The sequence below is a fragment of the Eulemur rufifrons genome, chromosome 7, assembly GCF_041146395.1.
Source record: "Eulemur rufifrons isolate Redbay chromosome 7, OSU_ERuf_1, whole genome shotgun sequence".
Taxonomy (NCBI): Eukaryota; Metazoa; Chordata; class Mammalia; order Primates; family Lemuridae; genus Eulemur; species Eulemur rufifrons.
In genome coordinates this window covers 6270173-6291014 of record NC_090989.1, presented here as the reverse complement: position 1 = coordinate 6291014, position 20842 = coordinate 6270173, and the positions used below count along the sequence as shown (strand labels likewise).

The window sequence follows — 20842 nt, the reverse complement described above, 5'->3', positions numbered from 1 at the left end:
TTGGGACTATAGGCGCATGCCACCACACCCAGCTAATTTTTCTATTTTTTGTAGAGATGGGGTTCTCACTCTCGCTCAGTCTAGTCTTGAACTTCTGACCTAAAGCGATCCTCCCGCCTTGGCCTCTCAAACTGCTAGGATTAAAAGTGTGGGCCACCACACCCAGCATCAAAATAAAATTCTTAAAAGCACAATAAAAATTGAAAATGAAGAGCATATATTTAAAAAAAAAATAAGACACGATGCAAATACTAAGATTTTCTTGAAAATGTTAAATAAAAGGAGAAAAACATCAATAGGAGAAGATAAACTTTTTGATCTAAAATCTGACAGGTGAAATTGATACTTTATTGTTATTTTAGTATACATTTCCTTGACCTAATAATAGAGCCTCCCTATTTTTCTGGCTGCTCATATCTTTTGACAATTATTCTAAAGGTTTATTGGTCTCATTAACATGTAAGAGCTCTTTATAAGAGTGTTCTCACTGATTTGTAATATCCTTTACAGTGAAGTAGCTGTAAACAGCAGTTAAAAGCACTGGCTAGAGCCAGATGGCTTTAGATAGAATACAAGCTCCTATCCTTTCTAGATGTATGACTTTAGACAAGTCACTTAAAACCCCCTGAGTCTTAGTTTCTTCATCTGTAAATTTCATAATAAAGCATCAACCTCTAAGTAAGATTAAATGAGTTGATACATATGAAGCTCTTAGAACGAGACCTCAAAAAAATGTTAGCTTTTACTTTTGTATTATACGGTTTATGCATTGCAAAACATCTTTCCATATAGCTGAGTACTACCACATATGTAAGTTGCTACACTCAAAAGAAAATCTAACAGTTACTGCTGTCTTTCCAGAGTGCCATTATTGAAAAAAAATTATTATTTCAAAAATAAAGCTATACAATAGTTGATGGAGCTATGACAGAGAATAAAACATAAAGGAAAAGGGCTTGGCCTCTGGGGCAGACAAAGCAAAATCTCATGGAGGAAAAATTTCATGTGTCTTGAAATGGTGGAGTTGTGGAACAAGAAGTGTTTTTATGTTTTATAAGTTGAATAAACACCAATGACAAAAGAAAGCTGAGTAGTGAAAAACTGGAGGCAAGAGACAGATATACAGCACCTTTTCAAAAAATTTAGCAAGAGAAAAATAATGCAGTTGGTAGAACATTCAATAAAGCTAAATGAAAGGTACAAGAGACTTATTCAAACTTGACTGTAGAAAGGAAGGGGAAAACTAAAATCACTGTAGGAAATAAGCTAAGGCTAAATACCAGGTCCTTCAGAAGGTTAACAGCAATGGGGTAGCAATCACCAGAGGAAGAGGTGGCTGTCACATAGTCTTCTATTTCTCACAGGGAAAGAATAGACAATCCATAGTAAGACAAGTTGAGGTAAAGCAGAAGATAGAAGTCAAATTAGATCTTGAAGGAACAACAATGGTAACAGAGTAAGAATGAGAAAAAGGAAGTGGCAGCTACATAAAGGAGGTCAGTAAGAGTTTAAGGCAGGGTTACGTGAGAAAAGATAGCAGGTTACTAAGATATAGCCAGAATCAAGCTAGAATTTGAGGTCAAGAATTAACAGAACCAGTGTACACTTAATGCTATTGTCTTCTATCAGTAAAAGTTCAGTTGCTGTAATAATTTGAATATTTTTATCAAAGAATACAAATGTGCTCTATGTGCATTACCAAAATAAAAATTAAAAAGATAAACATAAAATTGTTTCATTATTTAACAAATATATACCATTATCAGGAATTGGTTCCATGTCCCATGGGCTAAGTTTTTCGATCTCAGTATTATCCCATCTGTTAAAAAAAACAAACAAAACCCTCGTTAGCCTTTCATAAAAACAAATTGTGGATAATAGCTAGATATCTATTATGAAAGTAAACAGAAAGATATAAAATGTGAAAATTAACCTAATTGCAACAATAAAATTTTAAATATTAACAATAAATTTTTTAAGAAGGACACAATATTAAATCCAAAATGCCAAAATGCATTATAGGTTTAAGAACAAAACCAGAAATCCTGTGTGGCCTGTGCCCAAAGGAAAGAATAACTCAAAGACAAAGTATGAAGAAGGCCTTGAATGCCACCACAGTTACAGCTAACAATATCAGTTAAAGGAAATATTAGAAAGCTACAGAAATAGAGCCGGGGAAGCAGAGAGAACCTCAACCAAGGAGAGTACTAGTGAAGAGGAAACAAACAGGTGCATGTGTGAGAAACATTTCAGAGATCAGACTGGCATGACTTAAAGACAGATAAAATAGTGTCTGTCAGGAATCTGAAACTTATTCATACAACAGCCTGCCACACTGAGTTAGTTACAGATGATTAGTTTTCATCTGTATACAAACCTAACAATGTAACACTGGAAATGACTATCAGGATACTGCGGTTGATATGGCTCTTGACTTAACACTGTTCCAAACCACCAAGCATCATCAATAATAGAGCGGAATCTGTCACCTACAAGAGAAATGATCAAGTCTAAGGCATCTATTTCCTAACATCTATTAACATTTTTTAATGTACAAAATACCATGATACAGATAAAACAGAAGTAAATTGCTTTACAACTTGGGATACAGAAAATAAAAGAAATCAAAGTATATTTTTATCTTAAAACAAGCCATCTTTCCACACTTCAGCAATCTTCAATGATAAAAAAGATGTTACTTTCAGCAATTTACTAATTGTATATTGCCATACAACATAATAAAATAGGATAAAATGGGTTATAACTAGACTTGTTTAGTGGATTCCAAAGTCTGCTCTAAAATAAGTCATATTACATTTTACAACATGAAGAACAAAGTTTAACAAAATTCAAAACTTACAACGTGTGCTATAAATATATACTTGCCCAGTAAATACATTAAATACATACACTTATGAAACACATAACATTACCTGAAGAATAAAACAAAATTATGAAAGTAACTATTAGACTTTAATCTACAATTATTTTTAAAGTTGTTATTACGTAAATACCTCCACACAAAACAGTGTCCTAATTCTTAAGATCACATATTAAAAATCAGGTCTAAACACTCAAAAATAATATATATTATTTAAAAGAATTAAATAAACACCCACATATCCCACTATCTTGGCATAATACAAAAACAGGCAAGCAGATCTTAAAAAGGCTGCTAGACAAACCAAGAAAAATATGGAATGAAAAATTTAACTAATTTCAGTGGTTTTAGGTTATACGGATTCTTAAATGTATTCTATAACTGTATCTAACACTTCAACTGGTGAAAAAAACTGCATTTGATCTGTGTTTTACGTATATTAAAAAAAGATAGACTGCTGTAATAACCATATCTCTTTCTTCCCAACCATCCCATCATTTTCAAACCAAAATCAACCAAAGCAAACAATAAAGTCACCTATCCAGCATTAATGATTCTCTGGTGTAGATTAACAGTTTTACAGAGATAATATAAATCAAAACTAAAGCTATAATTTATCTCGAAGAAAATTTATACAATAAAATATGAGTGAACAGTCTTAATTAGATAAAATATGCTTACAATGCAGTCTTCAAAAGTTTGAAAAAAAACAATGCCACAACTACTAGACCTTCATGTTTTGAGGGCCTTAATATATTTTCAAATTTATGTTAACATAACTTTTATGTATACTTTACTTCAAAATCACTAGAAACCGTAAGCCCCTGAAAGAAATCTTTCTAAGGAGAATATTAGAGCTGGAAACTTATAATTCGAGATAATTCACACCATGATTTTGTCCAATTCTCTAATACAAATAAGCTTATTTACATAAACATTACAACTGAATGTAATCATAATAAATTATTGTAATTTTAAAAATCGACTGCTCCAATTTTGAAGCCTAATACAAAAACATGTTTAGAATAGAGCCAGTCTTTGATACGAAAAATTAACTTTTTATTTTTCTTCCCAATTTACCTAATACTAGAAGATAATTTCAGTTTAGATAAATTTCTTCAGCATAAAGACCAACATTTACATAAAAAGGAACCTTAAAAAATTAGTTTTCTAATGATAAAAGTGGTTTGTCTAGGTTTTTGGTAGCTGATCACCTGGCAATCCATTAAGATTTGTCAAATAAACTTACTATGGCCTATCAAGAGTAAGCTAAAAATCCACTGTAAAAATGGAAACAGGCAACTTCCTCTAGCCATGCTGCTCAAATTCAAGGCCAAAAAGTAAGATTTTATGGAGAAGCAAAGAAGAATTAAAGTTTATTATAAAAGATCCAAATTACATGGGGCAACTGGGACTCATCTCTGAAGTTTAGGTAATTAAGTTTCTAAAAAAATTTTAAATGGACATGTTGTTAAAATATGAGAGCCTCTATCTTACACCTTATGGGGGTTGAAAATTTTTAATAGCCAGGAAGCTTTAAAGTTCTTTGAAACTTGACTACATGACTTACTCTCACATATTCCAGGTGTTTCTTTTTGTTTTTTTTTATTTTTATTGCTAGATGTTTTTCTTCATGAAAAATTTCCTGTACCTCTAGTCCCAAAATCATCCTGGTCACTTGTGTAGACATCACCATTAAGGAGAGTCTATAAAGATGAGCCACACACTCTGACAATCTTTCATTTCAAATGAGGATTAGAGAATTTATCTAAAATTTACTTATTTGTAGTACCCATAGAAAAAGGTAATAGTAACCAGGAAGATTAATGAGGTCTTAACATCATGTGTGAATGTGTACACCAGATGACACAGCCTGAGTATAACTTAATATTTCTAATAAGAGACCAAGAACTGACCTATCCTAAGTGACTAAAGTCAAACAACACAAGCTCCCCAGATAGCATTCATTACACACTGAACATATGTATACCTGTGAAACAGGTACTATAGTTACTACCTAGAACTACCTGACCTAATTATATTCAATTATATCCTGGGATTAATGGCCTACACGACTCTAAAGAAGTGAACTCACCTTAAAATCACATTAAAGTAATTTTGTACCTACACTGAGGTAATTTCTTATTTTCTGGCCATCCACACATCACATGGTTATAAAAAAGGATAAGTGTGAATTTTTTTATTTCTTAAAAAAAGTTTCCTCAAGTCTTCTAAGTCTAGGTTGTTATGATAACAAAGGTAAAATATTTTGGTATACCAGAAGATTATCAGTGTGAAATCTGAAATTTACCTATTTGTAGGTAAATCAACCTTCTGATCGTTTCAGATCCCAGGATAACAACATAAATTACACCAGTGTTACATTAAAGATAATTATATATAAGTTAGCATGGGGAAGACTGAAATAAAATAAGTCTACTCTAGCTTATAGTCAGTTAGTGAAAATAAACTTTTCCAAATGTCATAAACCGTAAGAACAGAAGAAAAGTTGCTTGGCTAGAAAGTCTACCTAGAATCAGTTAAGTACCAAGCCCTAAACAAAATACAATTTATAGGTCACTTAATATTTCTTTCCAGAATTTACATGTTTGTATACAACATAATTAAGAGTCCACAAACAAAAACTTAGACCAATAAAATATGAGATTAAGGCTATATAAAATTCAATAAGGACTTACAAGACTGCCAATTCCTCTGTCTTGCTTCATCATAAAATTGACGCAATACAAGAAAGTCAATAACATCTGGCATATCATGATATCTAAACAAAAATTTAAAAATTATTAAATTCCCTACATAGTAGTTACAGTCTAGAGCAACACTGTCCAAAAGAAACACAACAGGAATTACATATGTAACTTTTAATTTTCAACCAGCCATATTTCTAAAAGTAGAAAGAAACCAGTATATTTCAATAGTGTATTTTAACTTAATATATCCTAAATATTATTTCAATATGTAATCAATACAGAATAATGAGATCTATTTTTTTCTTCATACCAAGTCTTCAAAGTGCAGTCTGTACATTTACAACCCACTCAATTTGAATTATCCACATTTCAAGTGCTCAATAGGCACATCTGGCTAGTGGCTACCGTACTGGACAGCACAAGTGCAACAAATTATTAATTCTAAAATTTTCTCAAAAACAAAAGCAGAAACAATTTTGCCTACAAGTCAGAATTCTCCATCCATGGAAGTGGCATGCCAAACTCTATAAAACAGACTGCCCATGCCTAATTGTTGCTGTGACATGCCTAATCTTACTTCTGGGGGGTTCTCCTCCATTAGAAGCTTGACCCACACCCTTGGGCTGCCCACAGTGCTCTACTAGTTAGTTACCCTGCAGCTAAACAGGAAGGGCATGCCAATCATTAAATCAGCAAGATGGAAAATCTAAATTTAAAAAAATTCCATCTAAAAAAGTAATACATACCTAATAGAGAAAGATTTATCCATAAGTTTTCCAGTCGCTGGATCTATAAATGCTAATTTGAGGCAACAGAGTGTAGGGGGCCCAACCTCATATCGTATTCCAACTATTTTGACCAATTCTTGATCCTTTAACAGACATTTTTAAAAGAATAAATGGTTAAAATATTAAAACACAGCAATTGCTCAACACTGTAATTCTCCAGATATTGCTAAATTAAGCAAACTCATACTTTAGGGGTTCCAAACCAGCAGACTAGTTTAACTTACCAGTAATTATAATCATTGTTGCTAAAGTTACTCTACATCTTTTGGAAGACATATTTAGTACAGTTTCTAATATAAGGAATATACTCACTTTAGAAAGTTAGTATATTCACTTTAGAAAATACACCACAAAAATTTAAGAATGAAAATAAAAAATCACCAATGAGCTCAATATTTAAAGACAACCAACCACTATTAATAATCTAAAAGTTTTCCTTCTGGCTTTCTTTTCTTCATATAGGCAATTTCTATTTGTATAATTTTATACTGTGCAATCAAAATGTTTAAGCATTTTGCTTATTCATAAATATCCCCCAAAGCTTGGTATTTAACTTCTGCCAAATACATTCAATAATGAATAATATTTGTTGAGACTCTACCATGGATTGTGACTTACTCTAGGCAGTACGGATAGGATAGCAAAAAAGGAGAAAGTCTCTACCTGGATAGAGTATCCATCAAATGGATTTGCCACAATCAACCTGCCCCCAATGTCTGTTTCCTTGATACTAGGAATACAATAGATTATTCATCCATTTATCCACTGAATATGTGATTATTAAAATGTACCAAACAAAGTGGTAAGTACAGTCATTCTGTTTGCGGTAGTTATGTTCTACAAAGTCACCCAAAGCACTGAATACGCAATCAGCGCCATCCAGGGATGGGGAACCTGCGGTCTTTCTGATTTCAAGATTGTTCTTTTTTAAGCAGCAAAGGAGGCAAGAAAAGCTTCATCTGTCTCTACTGCACCCTTTTAATGAAAAGATTTGTTCCGTAAAATTTGGATTCAGTCAAAGGCCGCATTTAAGGACCTAGAAGGCCACATATGACCTTAAGGCTGCAGGTTTTCCACTCTTCCCAGTGTTATGTGTGTTTCTGTTTAAAGGCACCTCATTTGATATATGTTGTTGATTGATAAACATTGAACTTACATCCAACACTACTATAATTCATACTAGAATTAAGCTTTTCTAACACACATGTGTTCTCCCTAAGGCACAACACAGCCTTTCTGCACTTAGGAACACTAGACAGCACTTCAGGACAATACTTAAGGGTCATTTTAAACAGCAAGGTCACTAACAAAAAGCACAAAAATGGGAAACCTGGCACAAAATAGACCACCAAAAGGACATTTGTTCTCTGTGTGAGAGATGAAATAAGAAGGCACAGTGCCACCTTGTACCTCAACTAGAAACATGCTCATTAGGCAGATCAAACTTTCTGCTGCTCTGTACATGTCCCTGAATGACCAAAAAGCTCCACTTACAGCAAGTAGGTGGTTCACAAATACAGAATCCATGAATAACGAGAATTGACTGTACCTAGGTACACGGTTAAGTGGAAACAGACATAACTAAAACTTAAAGTGTATATTAAGCCAAATTCATAGAAGCAAAGCCAGTAAGTTGAATGTAAGCGTTAAGAACAGCTATCTTTGTTAAAATAATTAGTTTTTTACATTTAAGTTATTAAAAAGTATCAAAAATGTATAAACTAAAAGTATAAAGAAAATAAAAATCATTTGCAATCACCATTGGTATTTTGATATTTTTCTTTTGCTTGACTACTGTCTTTAAAATTTTGCTATCATAACCCAAACATCACATCCCATTTTTCATCTTAAATTGTGAAAATGTATCCATCATGCATTCAATAAATATTTTAACAGCCTCAATTACAAGGTCAGCTCTACATGATTGTATTAATGCACAATGATAGGATTCATTCACTACTGCGAGTATTTGGGTTTTTTTCCCCCAATTTTTGTTTTCATAAACATGAGATGGAACTGCCTGCCATACTCATATTTACAAGCATTTCTGCTTACTTCCTAAATTACCAGAAGTAAAATAACAGATGTAAAAGTTCTAAATATTTTTCGGTTTCAATTCCTATCACCAAAATACCCACTATAGAAAGCCAGGACCACCTGACACACCCCACCCGCATTTATTTATTGATTGACTGACTGATCGATTGGCTGGTCAAGTGAAGCAGTGGGAGCGGAAAAGGAAAAAAGGAATCTGTAACTGGTTGTGATCAATTAGTTGTAAACACCACCACACTCGGACCAACCCCCATCTCCATTTTCAGTAACTGTTAACAAACCAAAATCTTGCTACTTGCTAAAATGTGGCATTTTCTTTCTTGAACTAAAACAAAACAAAATTATAAAACTGGTTAAGTATTGGGAAGGTAAAATTATTTCCTTATTTTATTATGCATGAGGTTAAACCTTTGTTTCAAGTTTTATTTCTTCTTTTGAAAACTTGTCTTGGATATATAAACATTTTTAAGATGAATAATACATGTTGTCAAGCTGCCTTTCCAAGACTCTACATAGTTACATTTAACATTTTACCTACCAATCAGCAACATACAAATTCTGCTCATTGACAAATAAGCCATCCCCACTGAATCTTAAGGCTCGGTTATAGCAGAAATTTTTTTTTTAGTATTTTAAATTATTATGGATACATAATAGTTGTATATATTTACAGGGTACATGTGATGATGACACAGGCATACAATATGTATTAATCGAATCAGGATAATTGGGGTATCCATCACCTCAGGTATTTATCATTTCTTTGTGTTAGAAACATTCCAAGTCTACTCTATTGTAATGAAATATGATTCCAGTAGGTTTTTAAATAGATTTATCAATAATTTAACTATATGTATGCTAATGTTTAATGATTTAATAATATCATCAATCCTACCCTAAGATCCATTTTTCTCCATGGTTCCTTGTTAGGGTTCAGTTCATAAATGTTATTTCTTCTGACGGCCTCAATATAAGCTTCATGACCCTGTCGAAAATATATTACCTACAAAAGGGAAGTACACATTTAAAAATTAAAAGAAAGCTAAGGAGCAATATAAATTTTGCTTTGTGTTCCATAAACATGTTTTTAAATTTTATTATTTTCACCTCATCACCCATTTGAGGCACAAAAGGAGACTTTCGAAGTGTGGTGTCAGTAATCCAAACTGGAGGATGAAATTCATATAAATGTTCCACATTTGCAAGCTCTGTTGGAGTCATCCTCCGCAAATTCTGCCAAGGGGAAAAGAACAGTTTGTTAGATTGGAAAGGGGCAGTACATACCGTTTGAATAAGAAACAAAAGAAACTTCACCATTCAGAATGACTATTATTTGGTACGTCCATTTAATGATTAGTTTTTAAACAGCATATATATTTAATATTTGTTCCCTTAAAACACATAGGAATATATCACTTCTTAAAGAATTGTAAATCTACCTAGCACTTTCTTAGCATCATCACCTGAATTCCTAATAGATTCTTCATACCATTTTACATCAAATGGTAGGGAGCTAACAGCCAACCTACAACCTCTTTCACGCACAGCCTGTTCTGCCAAGACTCCTCTCTAAGTCTGGCCACAGGCCAATCATCACAAGAAGCTTCCTCTTGATTTGAAATTTTAAGACTAGTGATTTTAAAATACGGCCATAAATTCTTTGTTACTTCTCTCCTCTTCAAGAAGTGGAAGTTAAGTCTGCTCCTCTCAAGCATGGGCTGGACTCAGTGACTCACTTCCACCAAATATAATACAGTAGATGAGACAATCTGCCACTTTAAGACTAGGCCATAAAGACATTATGAGTTGCCCCTTGCCACTCTGCTAGATCATTCACTGAGGAAAGTCATAAGGACATTCAAGCAGCTAGCCCTAAGGAGAGGCCCATATGGCAAGGAACTGAGTCCAAAAGCCACATCAATAAGCTTGGGAAGAATACCACCCAACTCCATCAAGCTGTCAGATGAATGCAACCCAAGTCAACATGACTATAACCACATGAGTTAAAATCACCCAACTAGTGAGCTCCAAAATTCCTGATCCACCAAAACATGAAATATTATTATTTAATAATAAATATTTGTTCTAGTGAACACTTAAGCTTTGGGGTGATTTGTTACATAGGTAATACATAGGTTACATAAGTAACAAATACAAAGACTTGACATCTTTAAAAAAATAACTACTTGCATGAAATGAACACGCACAGTGTACAAATAATGATGGAATAGGGATGATATTACAATCATGAAGACAGAACATGTAAAATGAAAATGGTAAACATCACAACAGACAAAACAGAAAGAAAGCACCTTGAAATGCCTTGAAGTCTGTTTTTGTTGTTAAAATTGGAGAAAATAAGAGTTATGGCAAGATTCTGAGCAAAATAGTTTTCGCTTTAAGATTTAGAAAGGTGTTAACTGTCGAGCACACAGCTTAGAACAGTGGAAGTAAAAGTGTTAACAATAAAGTCGCTTTTCCAAAAATGAGTTCACTTTTTTTTACATTTGACTCCTACTGACAAAACATTTTTAATAAAGAAATAAATGTTCCAATTTCTAGAAGATTTCTAGTTACTAAATATGGAAAACAATGTTGCTATAAAAGTACAGACACGTGTTTTTTTAAAAAATATACTTTTCTTACCTCTTTTTTAGGCTTACTTTCTTTCTTCCTCTTTCGTCTTCTTTTTGGAGGAGATAAATTCTCAGTAGATATTTCATCTTCTGAACTACTACAAAATCTAGTAACTCGTCGACGACATGACATTCGTAAAGGAGGCTGCAAATTGATACCTGCATCAGCTGTCCAATCAGAATATCTAGATGAAGAGTCACTAGAAAAGGAGAATGCTTTAAGTTGTATGGAACTAGAATATAAGCACTAGGAGCAAGTCAATCATACAAACTTGAGGGGAAAGAAGATCCCAGGAAGATTTAATTTGAACATTCTGCCTTCACTACCAAAAAATATTTAAATGACTGAAGATCATGATAGAGACCGAGAGAAAACGAAATCTTCACCGACACTGGACATTAGGAAAGGATGTAAGCCTGAAAAAAATTTTTAAGTACACTACAGATGAGATCTGATGGAAGACAACTCCCCTTTCAGAAAACAAAGCACCGAGTTATAGCAACAGTAGAGATCATACAAAACCCTAAGAGTAGGACCCACTACCACTACCTTGTTCGAAGAGACGGAGGTATAAAGTAGGAATCTTAACTGGAATCACAAGCCATCAATGAATACACTTGAGCAGCCCCAAGGAAGAGTTACCACATGAAATAGAAAGCTATAAATGGTCAGTTTCTTCCCAAGAGGGGGGACTCTTCCTGATATGATACAACTCCATGAAAGAGACTAATCCTAGACACACTCTGGAACAAAAGCAGAGTTAACGAGGAAACTAGATATAGAAAACTAGCCCCTGGCCCACTATTAGCTTCAACACACACAGAAAAGAAAGATAAAGGTCTACTACTGGGGCCATCCTTGTCTCAACTTTAACCATACACCTCTCGGTCTCTATAAAACACAAACACAAAAAAACAATTCTAAAAGGTATTTATTATTAGGTTATTAAGTATGAAATGTCTAATTTCCTCAAGTACTAAGTTTGACAGTTGATATTTCTGACATTTCACTTTGACACTTCTTGAGGTTTTTTTTTTTTATTGTGAAGGTACATCTTCATTCTTTCAAAAGCATATTTTAGCTTGTAATTATTTTTCAAATTTTTATTTTATAGCAATTTTTGTAAAACCATGGATAAGTCAAAAATTCGTGTTATTTTTAAATATGAGTTCCGTCATGGAACCAATGCAGTGTAGATAGCTCAAAATATCAACAAAAGGTTTGAGAAGGATGTGGCTAATGAGCACACAGTATGTCAATAGTTTGAGAAATTCCATTCCGGTGATTTTAATCTTGAAAATGAGCCATGTGGGTGAATTGAGACCAAGGTGGATAATGACGAGCTGAAAGCTATAGTGGAAGAGAATCCATCTCAACCTATACATGAATTAGCAGCAAGGTCTAAAGTTACTATTCGAAAAATACTAGACCATTTGAAACAAGGGATGAGTACTACACGAACTGAACAAATGTCAGAAGATATACCATTTCAAAGCTTGCTTTTCTTTGCTATCAGAACATAAAGGCAAACCATTTGTATACTGTATTGTTACATGTGATGAAAAATGGATTCTTTTTGATGATTACAAGGATTCGGCACAATGGATGGATAAAGATGAAGTGCCAAAACACAGACCAAAACTGAATATTCATCAAAAAAACCTAATGGTGTCTGTCTGGTGGTCTAACGCTGGTATTCTCCAATACAGCTTCATGAAACCTGGAAAATCGATTACAGTGGATGTCTACTGCAACCAACTGGATGCAATGATGAGGATGCTTGCGATTAAGCAGCCAAGATTGGTCAATACAGACAGGGCAAGACCACATGTCACAAAAAACAACTCTGCTCAAACTACAGCAGCTAGACTTGGAAACTCTCCAACTCTCATCCACTGTATTCACCAGACCTTGCACCAACTGACTACCACTTCCTTCCAGGCTTTGGACCACTTCTTGCAAGGAAAAATATTCAATTCTCAACAAGCTGTGGAAAACACCTTTCACGACTTCATCGCCACTTGCTCTCCAGGCTTCTTCACTGCTGGTATAAGCAAACTACCATTAAGGTGGCAAAACTATATTGATAGTTTAGGCACATACTCTAATTGTCCTGCTTCTTGTTTGAGATATAATAAACTGAACATGTGATTAAGAATCAGACATTTCACATTTAACGCCCTAATATAAAAAGAGCTGTTTATAAAATTATGACAGCATCTGCTTTGTATAAATAAAATTCAAGAAAAGTTGAATGCAAAGACAATGAATACAGACAATGAAAATAAAATAGTGGTTGCCAGGGGCTGGGCGAATGGTGGAACAGAAATTCTTGAATGGGTGTAGAATTCCAGTTTTGCAAGATGAACAAGGTTCTGCAGATTGGTTACACAACAGTGTGGATGTACCTAACACTTCTCAACTGCACACGTAAAAATGGTTATTTTTATGTTATGTGTATTTCACAATTAAAATTTTTTTAAAAAGAAAATGAAAACAAAAGAAAAAAGAAAAACTCCAGCTCCTTATCATAATAAAGTAAAAGAAGACAAGAAAGGAAGCAGAGAGTATGGGACAGTGGTTTGGACTAAGATGGTATCAATGAAAACAGAAGATAATTTGAGCAATATTTAGGAGGGAGAATTTCCTAGATATGGCTATGGATAGGTTGTGCAGACAGAAGAGAGATGTATGTCCAGGTTTTTAGCTTTAACGTATGCAAAGATGAAGGTGGCATGTACCAAGATGAGAAAAAGAGGTTGAAAAAAACTGTTAACACATGCAATAATGAATATACTGATGGTTTTACCACATACACTTTGCATACTACTCTTTTCAAGTGTAGCTCAAGACTAAATTGATATTTTTAGAATGCATATTTAACATTGCTGAGTCAAATTCTTAAACTAAAAATTCCCAAAATATTTCCATAGCAGCAGCTGTTAATATAGTTTTCTCCTCCTTTTAAGTGTATTAAAAACTCAATGCTAATACGTTCCATACTTGCAAACTCTTCCAAGTATGATTCCATCCAAGGCTATGACTAAAATTCTATATGATCAAAACAATTAAAAACAGATACCTTGAACTTTCACTGTAACTTTCACTTTTTCTATCACTTTTCCATTCATCTTCTTCAGAAGAACAAGAACCTTCACTTTGATCACAGGAAGTTTCCTAATTTGTATGGGAGAGGAAAAAAATTTTGATCTCTGAAGTTAAGTAACACATCAAAAAAAAAACTTCACATAATCATCCCAATTATAAGACTAAATCATCTAAGAAATAAGTATAACAATCAATAAAAATATAATTACATAAACTGAAAACAAAAAGCAAACTTCACTATGTCCTTTTTCTTATCAAGGCATAAGACAAAAGAAAACATCTGCCAGATTTAACATTACCACCATCAGCAAAGAAAGTGATGTAATAAGGCCATCTTGAGTGAAGTTAGTAAAAAGTCAATGTAAGTGTTCTCTGTTTGGGATTTTAATTGTTAGTCTAATAGGTGTGCGCAGTGCTATCTGCTGGGTTAATTTTCAGTTCCCTATGGCATATGATGGTTGAGTATCTTTTCATATGATTATCTGTCATCTGTATAATCTTCTTTGGTGAGGTGTCTGTTAGTTCTTTGGCCCATTTTTAAATTGGTTGCTTTCTCACTGCTGAATTTTGGGAGTTCTCTGTATATACAGAATACAAGTCCTTTATCAGATAAGAGGCTTACAATATTTTCTCCCAGCTTGTGGACTGTCTTTTCATTTTCTTAACAGTATCTTTCCCAGAGCAGTTTTTAGTTTCAGTGTACTCTAAATTATCGATTTTTTTCTTTCGTGTTTGTGCTTCCGGTTTTTTTATCTAAAAAGTCATTGCCACACCCAAAGACACAAAGATTTTACCCATTGCTATCTTCTAGAAATTTTATAATTTTTCTATCTCACATTTATATTAAGTTTACAATTCATTTTGAGTTCGTTTTTGTAAAACACTGGTGTCTAGATTTATTTTTTTGAATGTGACTATCCAGTTATTTCAGCACTACTTGCTGAAAAGAATATGCTTTGTCCACTGAGTTGTCTTTGCTCCTTTGCCAAAGATCATTTAACTGTATTTTTATTGGTTGATTTCTGGGCTCCGGATGTTGTTTCACTGATCTATTTGTCTATTCTTTCACCAATACCACCACCTTGAAAACTGCAAATTTACAATAAGCTTTAATGCCAGGTAGTGTCAGTCTTTCAACTTCATTGTCCTTCATTCTCCTTGTGTTGGCTATACTGAGTCTTTTTCCTCTCCATATAAACTTTAAAAATCAGTTTGTCAGTATGCACAAATTTAATTTGCTGAAATCTTGATTGGGATTATATTGAATCTATAGATGATGCTAGAAAGAACTGACAAGGGTGTAGATCATAGGAACCCTCATCCCCACTAATGGGAATGCAAAATGGTACAGCCACTTTGGAAGACAGTTTGGCAGTTACTTACAAACCTAAACATAAGCTTATCATGTGATCCAGCAATCACGGTCCTTGATATTTACTCGAATGAACTGAAAACACGGTGTCTGCATAAAACCTACACACAGATGTTTACACCTTTATTCATAATTGTCAAAACTTGGAAGCAACCAACATGTCCTTCAGTAGATGAACTGATAAACTACACTACATCCAGACAATGGATTATTCTTCCGTGCTAAAAAGAAATGAGCTATCAAGTCATGAGAAGGCATGTAGGAGACTTAAATGCATATTACCAAATGAAAGAAGCCAGTATGAGAAGGTTACATACTATATGATTCCAACTATACAATATTCTAGAAAAGGCAAAACTATGGAGACAATAAAAAGATGAGTGATGGCCAGGGGTTGGAGTGAGAGAGGGATGAATATGCAGAGCACAGAGGATTTTTAGGGCAATGAAACTATTCTATATGATAAAGGTAATGGTGGATACATGTCATTATACATTTGTCCACACACACAAAATGTACAACCCCTAACAAACTATGGACACTGGGTAATGTGTCAATGTAAGTTCACTGATTGCAAAAAATGTGCCACTCTGTGCAGGATGCTCAGTGAGGGAGACTATGCATGTGTGGAGGTAGAAGGCGTACAGGAAATCTCTGTATCGTCAGTTCAATTTTGCTATGAACCTAAAACTGCTCTGAAAATCACAGTTCATTAATTTTTTCAAAAAGCCTACGAACACAAATGTTTATAGCAGTTTTATTCACAATTATCAAAACTCAGAAGCAATCAAGATGCCCTTCAATAGATGAATGGATAAACAAACTATGATGTATCCATACAATTAAATATTATAGAGCAATAGAAACAAGCTATCAAGCCACAAAAAGACATGGAAGGGCTGGGCACAGTGGCTCATGCCTATAATCCTAGCACTTTGAAAAGCCAAGGTGGGAGGATCGCTTGAGGCCAGGAGCTCGAGATCAGCCTGGGGAACAGTGAGACACTCATCTCTACAAAAAATAGAAAAATTAGCCAGGCGTAGTGGTGTGTGCTTGTAGTCCCAACTACTCGGGAGGCTGAGGCAGGAGCATTGCTTGAGCTCAGGAGTTTGATGTTGCAGTGAGCTATGATCACCCCTATTGCACTCAAGCCTGGGCAACAGGACAAGACCCTGACTCAAAAAAAAAAAAAGAAAGTAGACATGAAGGAACTTTAAATGCATATTGCTAAGTGAAAAAAACTCAATGTAAATAGTCTATATACCATGTGATTCTGACATGCAGGAAAAGCCAAAACTATAAAGACAGTAAAAAGATTAATGGCTGGTAGGGATTCAGGGGGAGGCACGAGTAAATTATATCACAGAGCATTTCTAGGGCAGTGAAACTATTGAGCATGATACTGTTATGGCAGATACATAACATTACACATTTGTCCAAACCCATAGAACTAAATAACACAAAGAGTGATCGCTAATGTAAAGTATGGAATTTAGTTAATAATAATGTGTCAACATTAGTTTCATTAGCAGGAATGAATGTACCACACTAAGTCAAGACGTTAGTAAGAAGAGAAACCGTGTGCAGGGGGAGAGTGAGTATATGGTAACTCTCTGTACTTTCTGAGCAATTTTTATGTAAATCTAAAATAGCTCAAATAAAGTGTTGGGCTTTTTTTTAATTCAACGGGAACACAGGGGAAACAAGACTGCCTGATTCCCACAACCCTAACAGTTAGAGTCTTCTTTAAGTTCTGGTCACGGATACTAGGCAGTTACTTTCAAATTAAGACAACTACTTTTCTTGTGTAACAAACCATTTATACTAGGTTCATTTACAATGATGAAAAATCAAAAACTGATACACCAAATCTCAAGTAAATGTCTATCTTTGCTTACTTCATTTCAACAAGCATAATCAAAGTCAACATATTCCTTTAAAATGTTTCTCAAAATGTGAATCAATGCCATTCTAGGAATACAGATTTCTAGGCTTACCACTCTAGACCTACTAAATGGAAACCTGCTTTTTCTTCTCGAAATGGACTTTAAAAAAAAACAAACCTCACATTAATAAAGAAACTCTTTCTTAAAAGCTACTACCTAGAAATTAAGCAGTCTATGAAATGTTTTATCTGTATGATCTCAATTAACTCTCAAAACACTTTCACAAACAGGCAGGGTTAACATGAAGCTAATAAAACAAGTTTCAGAAGTTCTCAATTTAACTTGCTACCAAAGCCTGGTGCAAGTTTGTAATTCTGAGTTATTTTTCTTAAAGAAGGTCTCTAAAATTTTATAACAGATTCCAACCCCACAAAACCTAGATCCACCCTCCCTATGCGTTTTGTATTGTTTCCCAAGTCCCTATCTGCCCACTACTACCTCTTCATATATAGGAAAACCCAAGCTAAGAAATGTCAAGTAATATGCTTAAGGTCATAGGAAATTAAGTGCAAGAACTGGAATTAGAAATCAGAGCCAACTCTACAGCCCATACTTTTTCTAAACCAAAATGAAATCAACACACACCCATCTCCCCCCATCTCTGCAATAGCACTGGAGAACAAATCCATACCACTGTAGGTGGAGAAATAATCTACCACAACAAAAAATTATGATTTTAAAAGCTCAAGTGGATTTAGCATTCTACATTATCAATGTTTGTTTAAATACAGTAGTCCCCCTTATCCACTGGGAATACATTCCAAGACCCCCAAGACTGAAACCATGGAGAGTAAAAAACTATGTACATATGATCTTTCTTCCTGTACATACAAAGCTATGATAAAGTTTAATTTGTAAATTATACACAATAAGAGATTAACAATAACTTAAAAATAGGACAATTATGTCATAAAAGTTACGTGAATGTGGTATCCTTCTCAAAGTATCTCATTATACTGTACTAACTCTTCTTGTGATGTCAATCTGATAACAAATGGGGATAGCATATACAGCATGAATACACTAGACAAACAGATGACTCCTGTCCCAGGCAGGACAAAGTGGGACAGTGTGAGATTTCATCATGCTACTAAGAATGGTGTACAACTTAAAACTAATTATTTATTTCTGAAATTTGCCATTTAATATTTTTAGAACGCAGCCAGCCAAGGATAAATGAAACCATAGAAAGCAAAACTATGGAAAACAAAACTGTGAATACGAAGGAACTATTGTATTTTTTCGAAGTTTTTGAAAGGTCTTTCTTAACTGACACTGAAATTAATAGATACAAAAAGAAAAATCGTAAGATTAATACTACTCAGGATTTCTTAAAAAAAAACTACTGACAATCATTCCTGATTTTTATAAAACAGCACTCAAGAAAACAGGCATTAGTTGAAATTTCCCTAGAATAAAATATAAAGACCTAAATTAAAGCATCTCACTGTGAAAATGGTAGAGACATCTCTATGAACAACAGAAATATAGTCCACTATATCCACTGTTATTCAACATTATACTGGAAGTATTAATACAATTAGATAAGCGATATCAATTAGAGATATAAAAATTATAAGAGAAATAGTAAAACTTTATGAATAAGAGTATCACCTGAAAAACCTCAGGGAAATGATAAAATTAACTCAAAAATTCACTAAGAGAAAAGACATAAACTATACTGTGAAATAAGCCAAAGATAAAAGGACAAATATTGTATAATTCCACTTATATGAGGAACCTAGAATTGACAAATTGAGACAGAAAGTAGAAAGAGGTTAGCAGGGACTAGGGGAGGAGTACAGACTTTCTGTTGGGAATGATGAAAAGTTCTAGAATTATATAGTGGTGACAGCTGCACAATATTGTGAATGCTATTAACACCAATGAGTTATACACCTAAAATTGATTAAAATAATAAATTTCATGTATATGACCCAGCAAATTGTCTCCTAGGTATATGCCGAAAAGAAATGAAAACATATCTCCAAACAAAAATCTGTATATAAATGTTGATAAGCAGCATTATTCATAGTAGCCAAAAAGTGGAAACAACATAAATGTCCATCAACTTATAAATGGATAAATATAAACAAAATGTGGTACATCCATACAAGGGAGTATTAATGGGTAATAAAAGAATGAAGTATTGATACATGCTACACATGGATTAAACTTGAAAACATTAGGCTATGTAAAAGAAGCCAGTCACAAAATCATATAGTTTGATCCCATTCACATGAAGGTCCAGAACAAGCAAATGCAGACAGAAAGTATATTAAGTAATCGCAAGGGGCTAGGGAAGACAGAGAACAGTGAATGACTACAAGTAGGTATTCCATTTCTTTTTAGGGGCAAAGAAAATGTTCTGAAATTGAATAGTGGTGACAATGACACAACTCTTATCAATATACTACAGGTTGAGAATCCCTTTTACAAAACGCTTGAGACCAGAAATGTTTTGGACTTCAGAATTTTTTTTTCAGATTTTGTAATATTTGCATTTATACTCATCAGTTTAGCATCTCAAATCTGAAAATTCAAAATCTGAAATACTCCAAATGAGAATTTCATTTGACTTTCATTGTCTGCATTGAAAAAGTTTAAGATTTTGAAACATTTCAAATTTCAGATTAGGATGCTCAATCTGTCAAACCATTGGATTGTACACAAACGTGTGTGAATATGTCAACAAAATTATTTAAAGGTTGTTTAAAAAAACAAAATATGAAATTTCATCTTAATCTCTATAATACTGTATTTTCACATAAATTTGGAGTACGTGCAAAAAAAAGAATCAGACAATTTGTTTAAGATTATCTTATACATTTTAAAGTAGTATACTCACATGTCTTACAGAGCTTGAAGACTCATTTCCAGAAGATAACTCATGCTGGCTAAGATTTCTTCTACCATAATTTGGATATTTACGCCTACATGTCCTCTGTCTAGACTGTGACACCAAAACCACAGAATCTGACTGAAAAATAAACACACAAATAAAAATCAACACCTAAATAAGGCCGGGCGCGGTGGCTCACGCCTGTAATCCTAGCACTCTGGGAGGCCGAGGCGGGTGGATTGCTCAAGGTCAGGAGTTCGAGACCAGCCTGAGCGAGACCCCGTCTCTACTAAAAATAGAAAGACATTATATGGACACCTAAAAATCTATATAGAAAAAATTAGCCGGGCATAGTGGCGCATGCCTGTAGTCCCAGCTACTCGGGAGGCTGAGGCAGTAGGATCGCTTAAGCCCAGGAGTTTGAGGTTGCTGTGAGCTAAGCTGACGCCACGGCACTCACTCTAGCCTGGGCAACAAAGTGAGACTCTGTCTCAACAAAAAA

The 20842-nt window shown here is 34.0% G+C and overlaps 1 protein-coding gene across 1 annotated transcript in view; it reads right to left on the bottom strand.

The window, feature by feature from the left end:
- Nucleotides 1-20842, bottom strand: part of BRWD1 (bromodomain and WD repeat domain containing 1) — a 109689-nt gene that overhangs the window by 39321 nt on the left and 49526 nt on the right. The window contains exons 21-29 of the mRNA XM_069474947.1: nucleotides 20347-20478; nucleotides 14155-14249; nucleotides 11082-11271; nucleotides 9543-9668; nucleotides 9331-9438; nucleotides 6339-6463; nucleotides 5581-5663; nucleotides 2378-2489; nucleotides 1758-1819 (exon numbers count right to left, since the gene is read on the bottom strand). Of these exons, the coding sequence (XP_069331048.1) occupies nucleotides 1758-1819; nucleotides 2378-2489; nucleotides 5581-5663; nucleotides 6339-6463; nucleotides 9331-9438; nucleotides 9543-9668; nucleotides 11082-11271; nucleotides 14155-14249; nucleotides 20347-20478 (1033 nt within the window). The remainder of the gene's footprint in view (nucleotides 1-1757; nucleotides 1820-2377; nucleotides 2490-5580; nucleotides 5664-6338; nucleotides 6464-9330; nucleotides 9439-9542; nucleotides 9669-11081; nucleotides 11272-14154; nucleotides 14250-20346; nucleotides 20479-20842) is intronic.